The 12,477-nt window shown below is 37.1% G+C and overlaps 1 protein-coding gene across 9 annotated transcripts in view; it reads left to right on the top strand.

Moving 5' to 3' along the window:
- PER3 (period circadian regulator 3) overlaps positions 1 to 12,477 on the top strand; it is a 66,334-nt gene that overhangs the window by 29,107 nt on the left and 24,750 nt on the right. For 6 of the 9 annotated variants that reach the window (XR_009539107.1, XM_060141550.1, XM_060141555.1 and 3 more), the window contains 3 exons: positions 2,171 to 2,303; positions 3,067 to 3,191; positions 3,417 to 3,602. Coding sequence is in view for 8 of the 9 variants with exons in the window: in XM_060141550.1 (XP_059997533.1) it covers positions 2,171 to 2,303; positions 3,067 to 3,191; positions 3,417 to 3,602 (444 nt within the window). In the remaining variant the exon portion in view is untranslated. The remainder of the gene's footprint in view (positions 1 to 2,170; positions 2,304 to 3,066; positions 3,192 to 3,416; positions 3,603 to 12,477) is intronic. The other 3 variants (XM_060141558.1, XM_060141556.1, XM_060141553.1) reach the window with 1 other exon arrangement.

Genomic DNA, 12,477 nt, shown 5'->3' with positions numbered 1-12,477 from the left:
AAACTGGAACAATTTGAGCAACAAAATAAATAGTGATAGTATTGGATTATAACACAGCAAATGAGTATCCAGGAGTCCCTGCTGATAAATGATTGGATGAATAAATAAAAGGGAAAGGGGAGAAGGGAAACTCTTCCTAATAGAAAAAGTTTGATTAATGTAGGAATAAAAAAAAATAGGAAATTGCTATTAGAATGCCACAGTAGTCATTATGCTGTACGCCTTAAACTTACTACTGTATGTCAATTATATTTCAATAAGAGAGAATGAAGAAAGAATTCCACAGTAGTAACTGTTGCAGGGCATATCCTCCAGTGAGTGCTAAAATTAGATGAAAGGTTCTTTAAAATTGTCGTTTTAGGTATGTAATTTCCTATTTTTAAATGTACAGTTTGGTGGCATTAAGTATATTCACAGTGTTGTGCAAACAATAGGTGAAAGTATAAAAGAAACAGGATATTTGCATGGCTTCAAAGAATTCCTCCAGAACATTTATTGCTTACATCTTTTATTACGTTGTAAAATAGTAACTACCTAAGAGAAACCTGGCAGGCATCACCTTAACCAATGATCAAGGTTAATGTGTCAGTAATAAAACATTACCATCATGAACTGCACTTCTGTGGCAATTTTCCCCAAGATGCATGACCTCAACCTAATCATAAGAAAACACCAGAGAAACGCAAATGGAGGGGCATTTCTAAAAAATTCCTGCCCCGTACTCTTCAAAAGTGTCAGGATCATGAAAGACAAGGAAAGACTAAGGAGGCATTTGACAACTAAATTCACTTGTGACACCCTGGTTGGACTTCTGGACCAGAAAAGTGACACTTAGTGGGAAAACAGGTGAAATCCAAATGGACTGTAGCTCAGTATGCCGCTGTTAATTTCCTAGTATCATTCATTTTCCTATGGTTATGTGAGGTGTGACATTAGTGGAAGCTGGGTGAATGGTATATGGGAACTCTCTACCATTTTTGTAACCCTTTGAAACCTTCAAGTTGAAAATTATTAAAAAATTAGAAGTAAAATTAGGACTTCCCTGGTGGCGCAGTGGTTGAGAGCCCGCCTGCCGATGCAGGGGACACGGGTTCGTGCCCCGGTCCCTGAAGATCCCACATGCCGCGGAGCGGCTGGGCCCGTGAGCCATGGCCGCTGAGCCTGCGCGTCCGGAGCCTGTGCTCCGCAATGGGAGAGGCCACAACAGTGAGAGGCCTGCGTACCGCAAAGAAAAAAAAAAAAAGTAAAATTAATGAGTGAAAGTGAAGCAGTTTTCCATAATTCTCTCTGAAAATAGAGAAGCCTCTTCCAAGCAGCTAAACTAACCTTTATTAATAGTATCAACAGTAGCTAATATTTCTTAGTCTCTCAACAGTATTTGCATAATTCTTTACTCTTCTTCCTTGAAATAGTTTCCCCTCTTGGTTTCCATGACACCAGACCTTGCAGGATCTGTCTCTTCCTGGATAAGTCTCCTTCTGGCTTATTCTCTACTGAAAGTTCAAGTTCTTCAGCACTCCAGACTGAGGTCTTTTTTCCTCTCTCTATACCTCTGCTATCTGGTATGGTAGCCACTAACCGCATTTTGCAATTTAAATTCAAATTAATTACAAATAAATAAAATGTGAAATTTAGTTCCTCAGTTGCTGTAGCCACACTTCAAATGCTAGTCGCTGGGTCTGGTGTTAGTGGCTACCAGGTTGGACAGCACAGATAAAGGACAATTCTGTCATTGTAGAACGTTCTGTTGGACACCAGTTCAACACAAGCAGTGCTGTGTACTCTCCGTTGCAACACATAAGCAATGCACTATGTCTGTCATGCCCCTTAGTGATGCCAAGATCAGTCAGTTGTACAGGTAGTAACATTGTGAAGGTCCCCGTCAACCTTTCACCTTTGGTTTTATTCCTTGGTAATCTTTGCCTGAAGCAGTTGTTTTACTCCCTTTTTTAAAAAGATACATATGAAATTATTCATGTAATTGTTCTAGGTGATATCTTTCTATATCAGTGCATTTAAATCTGAGCTCATTTTTAATAACTACATAATATTTACTGTACATGTCCTAAAGTATCATGTATATCCCAAAGTACTATTTAATTTTGCTGAATAAATACATATTCTCAAGCATGTGATATTTTAAATTGTGCATCCTTTCATTCTCTTTCAGATGAGCAGAAGACCTTTTCTTCCTTCCAGACATTAAAAAATAATAGCATGTACCCCGAGTCTTGTGAGGATTTGAGAAGGTGTCAGCATAGCCCATCCTATCAGCAGATAAACTGTATTGATAGCGTTGTCAGGTATGAGACACAAGTTTTGATAACATGTTAGTTTTTCCAGAAGCGTATGTTGTCACTATGGGGCCTTTATATCATTTTTTTTTTTTTTTTGCGATATGCGGGCCTCTCACTGTTGTGGCCTCTCCCGTTGCGGAGCACAGGCTCCGGACGCGCAGGCTCAGCGGCCATGGCTCACGGGCCCAGCCGCTCCGCGGCATGTGGGATCTTCCCGGACTGGGGCACGAACCCGTGTCCCCTGCATCGGCAGGCGGACTCTCAACCACTGCGCCACCAGGGAAGCCCCTCTATCAGCTGTTTATTTTTCACTATAAATCAATGGATATCTACTACTAACAGCTCATAATAAATTGAACATTTGGGGGGATGCAAAAAATTAGAAGATGCATCCCTTCTTTGAATATAGTTCAGAAGACAAGACCTACACTCATAAAAATTAAGATTTGACGAACAGTTCAAGACCATAGTCAGGGAAATGTAACAACCCCGTGATGTAGGCCAGGATGGTCAGGGAAGCCTTCACCCAGGAAGAAAGTGAGGGACTTCCCTGGTGGTCCAGGGGTAAAGACTCTATGCGCTCCCACTGCAGGGGCACAGGGTTCAATCCCTGTTCGGGAAACTAAGATCCCACATGGCGTGCAGCGCGGCCAAAAAAAAAAAAGAATGTGAAATACCCCAAACAGAGGTGGCGTGAGAAAAGCAGAAAGGTGGAGGATGGCAAAGTTGGGAGCAGGTAGGAATACGCAACCGAATTACCTTGTTGCAGGTACCTGAAGAGCTACAACATTCCAGCTTTGAAGAGAAAGTGTATCTCCTGTACAAATACGACTTCCTCGTCCTCGGAAGAAGACGGAGAAAGCCACAGAGCAGATGATGTCCAAGCACTGCAAGGTGACAGGAATGCCTTTCATAGTTAGATCAAGAGAGTTATTACAAAGCCACCCCTCTCTGTTTTCTCTCTAATCTTTTGACTTTAATTATTTCATTGTAATCACAAAGAATCCACATTGCCTCTTTATGGCCAGTAGGTTTTAACTTGTCACTTATAAGTGGGTGTAAACTGTTTGGGTCTTTAATATTGAATTTCCAGTTGGGAATTTTTCTTTTCACTGTCAGTTGCTCTTACATCACCAGCTGTTTCTCAGATCCCAGCCGTGCCTACATCAGAAATGCCAGCTAATGGACGGTCCACAGATGCTGAAGGAGGAGCGCCACAGGCCCTGACCAAGGAGGCTCTGAGCCTGGACGTGAGGCAGTGCAGCTACAGCAGCACCGTTGTTCACATGCCACCACTGGAGTCAGGTACCATGGTACCTTCTATTTTAAAATACGCTCAACGTTAAATACACCGTCGTGAGAAAACAAGTCATTAATGCCATTTACTTAGCAATGACATCTAAATTATAAATACTTTTTTCTTTAATTCAGTATTTTTGGAAAAATCATCATGTTTATGTTGGTTACATACTTAGGACTGTATTTCTTAGTTATGTCCTTTGCCAGTCAACTCTTGACACACTTAAGGCACCTAGAATAGTACCTGATACATAATAATAAGCCCTCAATTGTTGATGGGACTGCCTTGGGTCACTTTGTTGCTGACCTTGAAAGAAAGTGTCCAATTCAAACTTGGACTGTAGTTGTGACTAGATGGGTCATATATACATTCAAATTTTGTTTGGTAACAGTGAGGACAGGATGTTTGAAATGCTCTTCCTTTAACATAATGATTTGGTGAGCTATTCTGATGTCTTCTTTTTATTCCTTTTTACTGTCTCCTATCCTTTTTCACTTTTACATTATTCATGAGGGTTTGGTGGATGAGGAAATGGTGACAAATGTGTTCAATCAGGTTTTCGGATTATGTCTAACACCTTTGCTAGTCTTTGGTATATAAGTTACCATATGCTGAGCTGTGACTGTGTACCATTCCCTTCCCCTAGTTCTTCATATAAATTAATTCATTTAATCCTCACAACCACCCTTTGAGGTGGAGAACGTTATGTTACTAGGTGGATTGTGGATTGGTGGGAAAAGACCAGATCGACAGCTGTTGTGAGACTAGATTATTTCTGTTTGTTTTTTTATTATATTATTGATATTATAGTATACTATTAGATGATTTCTGTATATCTTATTCTGTTATTTCTATTATTTCTAATTAGCCACGGGTAGAGTTGTTTTGGAGTTGAGCTAGTCCCTCAGGAGAGGAGCAGATGCGTGTTTATATTATAGTGTACCTATTCTTAAATGCTTTGGATTCCTGTATGGGCGTGTAGCTGTTAGCGACACAGTCCATGCAAGGTAGGGCCTCACCCAACATGGAAAGCTCTTTTTTTGACTGTGCCACTATACTTTGTATACTCTGGTTTTGTATGACTGTTTTGAAAGAATCTATACTACAATCGTGCTTTCATTTAAAGAATAAGGGATATTTACTGATAATCATTTACTGATAATCATTTCTCCTGACCTTAAACCAGTCTCAGCATCTACAGGTGCTCATCTTTATTCTAAGGAGAGAAAGCAGAATCAGAGTCCAGATGTTCTTGAACTGCATCTGTCTTTTGCTTTCTGGAAAGCCCGTACTCCTGGAGTTTATACCTTATGCTAATAATGAGTTGGGTCTGAGGACCATGACCCCAAATGCATTTCTCTGCAAGTTATTACTTCTGTTTTATATATGGAGCAATTAAGGCACGAACAGGTTAAGTAACAACTTGCCCAAAGTCACACAGCAAACGAGTGGCAGAGTAGAGAATCAAACACTGACAATTAGTCTCCAGAAACCATTGCCATTACAGATATTTTAAAATCTATATCAGGGTTGATGGAGTATGAGATATAAAAATTAGCTAAAAAGCCAAGAGATAAACTAAAATGTAAATTTAAAAAACAAATAATCCAAAAGAAGGATAGGAAAGGACGATTAGGGCAACAACAATAAAACCAGGGAACCTATCAAACCAATAAAATAATAGCTCTAAATCCAACAAGTCTATAATTACATAAAATGGCAGAAATTGTCAGAACAGATAAAAATAAATCAAGACCCAAGTATGTGCTGTCTGCAGAGTACAATTTAAATATAAATTCACAAATGGGTTGAGAACAATTGGATGGGGAAGATGCACAATCCAAACAACACGCCTAAAAAGGCTGAGTGCCTGTTTTAATAATAGACTTCAGGAGGGAGTCTCACCAGAGACATTTCATTGTGACAAAGCAGCCAGTTCATCTAATAAATAACAAACATGGAAGTGTTTTCACTCATAACACACCTTTAAAGATATGAAGCAAAAATTGAATGAGTCAGAGAAAGTCTTTCCATAATCATAGTTGAAGAACTTAACACCCCTTTTCTGCAAATGTTAAAACATCTTAACGAAATAGATGATCTGAACAGTGCAGTCAGCCACTTGACCTAATTGATATCTAGAGAACACAACACACAATAACTGCATTATACGTAGTCTTTTCAAGTGCACATGATATGTTCACTGAGATATAAAATAGGTTGGGATGTAATACAAGTCTCAAATTTGAAATAATTGATGTTTTACAAACTACACTCTTTGGCTAGAGTTAATTCAATTAGAAATCAGTAAAAGTAAGATATTTATAAAGAGATTAATAACTTGAAATGCTAATGTTGGAGAAAAAAAGTCTCAAATCAGGGATCTAAAGTTCCACTTTAAGAAGCTAGCCAAAAATAAAACAAGCCAAAACCAAAAACACAATAAACCCAGGTAGAAGGAGGGAAGTAATAGAGATAAAAGCAGAAATCAACAAAGTAAAAAACAGACAGTACAGAAAATTAAAGCTCAAAGTTGCTTCTCTGAAGATGAACAAAAATTGATAAACCCTTTATGCCAAGTACCACACAGTTTTGATTCCTATAGTTTTATAGTAAGTCTTGAAGTCAGGTAGTGTAAATCCTCCAACTTTGTTCATTTTCAAGATTGCTTTGAATATTCTAATTCAAAAAGTCCTGCAGCGGGGCTTCCCTCGTGGTGCAGTGGTTAAGAATCCGCCTGCCAACACAGGGGACACGGGTTCAATCCCTGGTCCGGGAAGATCCCACATACCATGGAGCAGCTAAGCCCGAGTGCCATAGCTACTGAGCCTACGCTCTAGAGCCCACGAGCCACAACTACTGAGCCCATGAGCCACAGCTACTGAAGCCTGCGTGCCTAGAGTCTGTGCTCTGCAACAAGAGAAGCCACAACAATGAGAAGCCCGCACACCAAAACGAAGAGTAGCTTCCGCTCACCACAACTAGAGAAAGCCCACATGCAGCAACGAAGACCCAACGCAGCCAAAAATAAATAAATTAAGTAAATAAAATTTTTTTTAATTAAAAAAAGAAGCCCTGCAGGGATTTGAATTGATATATTGAATCTATATATCAACTTGGGGAGAATTGATATCTCAAAAATGTAGAGTCCTCTAATCCATGAACCTGGTATATCTATTCATTTATTTAGGTATTCTTAAATTCCTCACAGTAATATCTTACAGTTTTCAGTGTACAGATCTTGCATATCTTTTGTCAGTTTTAACCTCAAGTATTTTATATTATAAATAGGATTATTGTTAATGTCAGTTTCCAATTGTTTGTTGCTAGTATATAGAAATATAATTGATTTTTGTATATTAATCTTTTATTCTACAGGCTTGCTAAACTCACTTATTAGTTCTAGAAACTTTTTGTCGATTCCATAGGATTTTCTACATGTATGATCATGTCTGTGAAAGTCAGTTTTACTTCTTTTCCAATCTTCTTTTTAATCTTTTGTTTGTTTTTTGCCTTCTTGAACTGGCTAGAGCCTCTAATAAATATTGAATAAAAGTTGCAAGAGCAACTATTCTTATGTTTTTCCTGATCTTGGAGAAAAAACATTAATTATGTTAGTCCTAGGTTTTTCATAAATGTACTTTATCAAATTGAGGACGTTCCCTTCTATTCCTAATATCCTCAGAATTTTTTTTTATCAGAAATGGATGTTGGATTTTGTCAAATCTATCTGTTGAGATGATCATAAGATTTTTCTTTTTTAGTTTCTTTTTCAGTTTGTTAATATGATGAATTAACTATTTTTATTTCATTCAGTTTATTTAAACTGAAAAAAAAACCCAGTTCACCCATTTCACCCACCCCCCGCCTCTGGCAACCACCAATCTGTTCTCTGTATCTGTGAGCTTGACTTTTTTAAATAATTTATTTTTAGATTCCATATATAAGAGAGATCACATGATATTTGTCTTTCGCTGTCTGACTTATTTTACTTAGCATAATGCCATCAAGGTCCATCTGTGTTATTTAAATGGCAAGATTTCATCCTTTTTTATAGCTGGATAATATTCCTGTAGGTGTGTGTGCGTGTGCGTGTGTGTGTAGACCGGAGGTTCTCTGTACATCCATTGATGGATATTTCGGTGGTTTCCATGTGTTGGCTGTTGTAAATAGTGCTCCAGTGAATGTGGAGGTGCGTTTATCTTTTCAAATTAGTGTTTTTGTTTTCTTCAGATAAATACCCAGTAGTGAACTTGCTGGTTCATATGATAGTTCTAGTTTTAGTTTTTTGAGGAACCTCCGTATGGTTTTATAAAGTGACTGCACCAGTTTACATTCCCACCAGCAGTGCCCAAGGGTTCCCTTTTCTCCACATCCTTACAAACACATGATTATTATTATTTTGGCTTTTGACCAATCTTCTTTTATGTTATTTTTTTTAGTTTTTTAATTTTATATTGGAGTATAGTTGATTTACAATGTTGTGTTAGTTTTAGGTATACTACAGCAAAGTGATTTAATTGTACACATGCATATATGTATTCTTTTTCAGATTCTTTTTCCATATAAGTTATTACAGAGTATTGAGTAGAGTTCCCTGTGCCATACACAGGTCCTTGTTGATTATCTATTTTATATATAGTAGTTTGTATATGTTAATCCCAACCTCCTAATTTATCCCTCCTCCTCCTCCACCTTTCCCATTTGGTAACCATAAGCTTGTGTTCTAAGTCTGTGAGTCTGTTTCTGTTTTGTAAATAAGTTCATTTTATCATTTTTTTAGAGTCCACATGTAAGGGACATCATAAGATATTTGTCTTTCTCTGTCTGACTTACTTCAGTTAGTATGATCATCTCTAGGTCCATCCATGTTGCTGCAAATGGCATTATTTCATTCTTTTCTATGACTGAGTAATATTCCATTGTGTATATATACCACATCTTCTTTATCCATTCCTCTGTTGATGGACATTTAGGTTGCTTCCATGTCTTGGCTATTGTGAATACTGCTGCTGTGAACACTGCTGTGCATGTATCTTTTTGCAGTTTTTGTCTTTTCTGGATATATGCCCAGGAGTGGGATTGCAGGATCGTATGGCAACTCTAGTTTTTAAAGAACCTCCATACTGTTCTCCACAGTGGCTGTATCAATTTACATTCCCACCAACAGTGTAGGAGGGTTCCCTTTTCTCCACACCGTCTCCAGCATTTATTATTTGTAGACCTTTTGATGATGGCCATTCTCACCAGTGTGAGGTGACATCTCATTGTAGTTCTGATTTTCATTTCTCTAATAATCAGTGACGTTGAGCATCTTTTCATGTGCTTTTTGGCCATATGTATGTCTTTTTTGGAGAAATGTCTTTTTAGGTTTTCTGCCCATTTTTAAATCAGATTGCTTATTTTTTTGTTTTTTTGGCTGTTGAATTGTATGAGCTCTTTATATATTTTGGATATTAGCCACTTACCAAGTATATGATTTGCAAATATTTTCTCCCATTCAGTTGGTTGCCTTTTCATTTTGTTGATCATTTCCTTTGCTGGGCAAAAGTTTTGTTCTTCTTTCTCAAGATTGCTTTGGCTATTCAGGGTCTTTGATGTTTCCATACAAATTTTTCGACTGTTTGTTCTATTTCTCTGAAAAATGCTATTGGAATTTTGATAGAGATTGCCTTGAATTTGTATATTGCTTTGGGTAGCATGGACATTTTAACAATATTGATTCTTCCAATCCATGTGCACGAAATATCCTTCGATGTATTTGTGTCTTCTTCAATTTTAAATGTTAAAATATCTTTGCATTCCTGGGTTAAACCCCACTTGGTCATGATGTATTTCCTTTTTTATATATTGGATTCATTTTGCTAAAATTTTCATAAGAATTTCGAGATCTATGTTTATGAGAGCGATTGGTCTGTCATTTTGTTTGCTTTTGTTTTAATGACTTTGGTTTTGGTATCAGGATACTCCTGGCCTCATAGCATGAGCTGGGAAGTGTTTTGTTCTCTTCAGTTTTCTAGAAGACTTTATGTAGAATTGGTATTTTTTCTTCCTTAAATGTTTGCTCAAACTCACCAGTAAAGCCATCTGGGCTTGAAGTTTTCTTGGTGGAGAAGTTTTTAACTACAAATTCAATTTTTTAAGTAGATATGGGGCTATTCAGGTTTTCTACCTCTTGTTGAGTGATCTTTGTTAGTGTGTATGTCCCAAAGAACTGGTCGATTTTGTCTAAGTTGTCAAGTTTATTGGAAAAAGTTGTTTATAATGTTCCCTTATTATTCTTTTGATGTCTAGTGATAGTAGGGTCTCTAGTGATGTTTCCTCTATCATTTCTGAAATTGGTAACTTATATCTGCTCTTTTTTTCCTCATCAGTCTTGCTAGAGTTTAATCAATTTTACTGTTCTCTGCAAAGAACCAGCTTAAAATTTTATTGATTTTCTCTCTTTATTATTTTTCTGTTTTCTACAATACTTAACATATTTTTACTCTAATCTTTCTTATTTCCTTTCTTCTGCTTACTTTTGTTTTACCTTGCTCTTGTTTTTCCAGTTTCTTAAGATGGAAGCTGAAGTCATTGATTTCAGATATTTCTTCCCTAGTGGATTTTAGTGTAAATTTTTCTTTTACTCTCAGCTGCATTTCACACATTTTGATGTATTTCATTTCATTTTCATCATGTTCAAATGCTGCCTAATATCCCTTTTTATATCTTCTCTGAAATCATTTACATTATCACCAATGTCATATATATATATATCTCATCATATATTATTTAGAAAGCATATTTAGAGATTTTCCAGACCTCTTTATGTTATTGATTTCTAATTTAATCCCATTTTGGTCAGAGAAAATACAAAACTTGAATTCTTTTAAATTTATTGAGGCTTGTTTTATGGTCTGTATATGGTCTATCTTGGTAAATGTTCTGTATGCACTTGGAAAGGATGTTTATTCTGCCCAGTGTGTGAACTAGGTCAGGTTGGTTGATAGTCTTGTTCAAGTCTTCTCTATCCCCCAGTTTTCTGAATCCTTGCTGTACCTCAGGAGGAGTGTTGAAGTCTCTGGCTGTAATTGTGGGCTTGTCTATTTCTCCTTGCCATTTTATCAGTTTTTGCTTCGTGCATTTTGAAGCTTTCTTACTTTGTGCATAAATGTTTAGAATTGCTGTGTCCTTTTGATGAATTTATCCTTTTATCATTGTGAAATGACCTTCTTATCGTTTGTCTATTCTTTGCTCTAAAATATACTTTGTCTTATGTTACTATATTCACTCCAGCGTTCTTTTTTTATTTTTGATTAGTGTTAACATGTTATATCTTTTTCCACCCTTTACTTTTAACCTATGTATGTCTTGGTATTTAACGTGGGCTTTATTTTAGTGGTTGCTTAGAGTTTATGATGTATATATTTAATTTTTGCCAGTCTACCTTCTAGAGATATTATACCATTTAATGCATAGTATAAGAAACTTAAAGTACTATACTTCCAGTTCCCCCCTTTGGCCTTTGTCTATTGGCATATATTTCTACATATGTTAGAAATCCCACACTACATTGTTATTATGCTTACTTACATAGTTATTATCTTTGAAAGAGGTTTAAATGTTTACCCCTGTAGTTATCTCTTCCAGTGCTTTTCATTCCTTTACGTAGATTCATCTGATATCACTCTCCTTCTGCCTGAGGGTATTCCTTTTCTGTCTCTTGTAGTACAGGTCTACTGATGATGAATTCTTCCCATTTTTGTATGTCTGAAAATGTCTTTATTTCACCTTCTTGTTTTAAAGACATTTTATCAGAGCGTAGAATTCTAGGTTGACAGTGTTTATCTTTCAGTACCTTAAAGATGCTGCCCCACTGTCTTCTCATTTGCATTGTTTCTGACAGGAAGTCTGCTGTCATATGTACTGTTTGCATGTCTTTTTTCTGGCTACTTGTAAGATTTTCTCCTCATCATTAATTTAAAGAATTTGAGGGACCTCCCTCATGGTGCAGTGGTTAAGAATCTGCCTGCCAATGCAGGGGACATGGGTTTGATCCCTGGTCCAGAAAGATCCCACATGCCGTGGAGCAGCTAAGCCTGTGTGCCACAACTACTGAGCCTGCGCTCTAGAGCCCATGAGCCACAACTACTGAGCCCATGAGCCACAACTACTGAGCCTGTGTGCCAGAACTACTGAAGCCCGCGCACCTAGAGCCCGTGCTCTGCAACAAGAGAAGCCACCTCAATGAGAAGCCCGCGCACTGCGGTGAAGAGTAGGCCCCCGCTCACCGCAACTAGAGAAAGCCCGCGCACAGCAACGAAGACCCAACACAGCCAAAAATTAATTAATTAATTAATTTTTTAAAAAAGAATTTGTGATGTCCATGATGTAGTGTTCTTCATGTTTTTTGTGCTTGGAGTTCATTGAGCTTCTTGGATTTGTAGGTTTAGAGTTTCCATCAAATAGCAAAGAATGTTTTCCGTTATTTTTAAAATATTTTTTCTGTTTCCTCTTTTTCTGGGACTCAAGTTATAGGTATATAGGCTGCTTGAAGTTGTCTCACAGTCCACTGATGCTCTGTTCATTTAAGTCTTTTTCAATTTTTTAGGTCTTTGTTTCATTTTGGGACAGTCTCTGTTGCTATGTCTTCAGGTTCACTAGTATTTTCTATTACAATATCTAATCTGTTGTTATTTCCATTCAGTATATTTTCCAACTCACATATTTTAGTTTTCATTGCAGAAGTTCTGTTTGGATGTTTTTTAATATATCTTCCATGTCTTTATATAACATATTTAATCATCCCTGTGGCTGTATGGAATACAGTATAATAACTATTAACATTCTATCTGCCAATTCTAACATCTCTGCCAGCCCAGGGTTGGTTTTGCTTGA

The sequence above is a fragment of the Lagenorhynchus albirostris genome, chromosome 2, assembly GCF_949774975.1.
Source record: "Lagenorhynchus albirostris chromosome 2, mLagAlb1.1, whole genome shotgun sequence".
Taxonomy (NCBI): Eukaryota; Metazoa; Chordata; class Mammalia; order Artiodactyla; family Delphinidae; genus Lagenorhynchus; species Lagenorhynchus albirostris.
The sequence above is the reverse complement of the archived record's forward strand: the minus strand, read 5'-3'. Positions and strand labels throughout refer to the sequence as shown.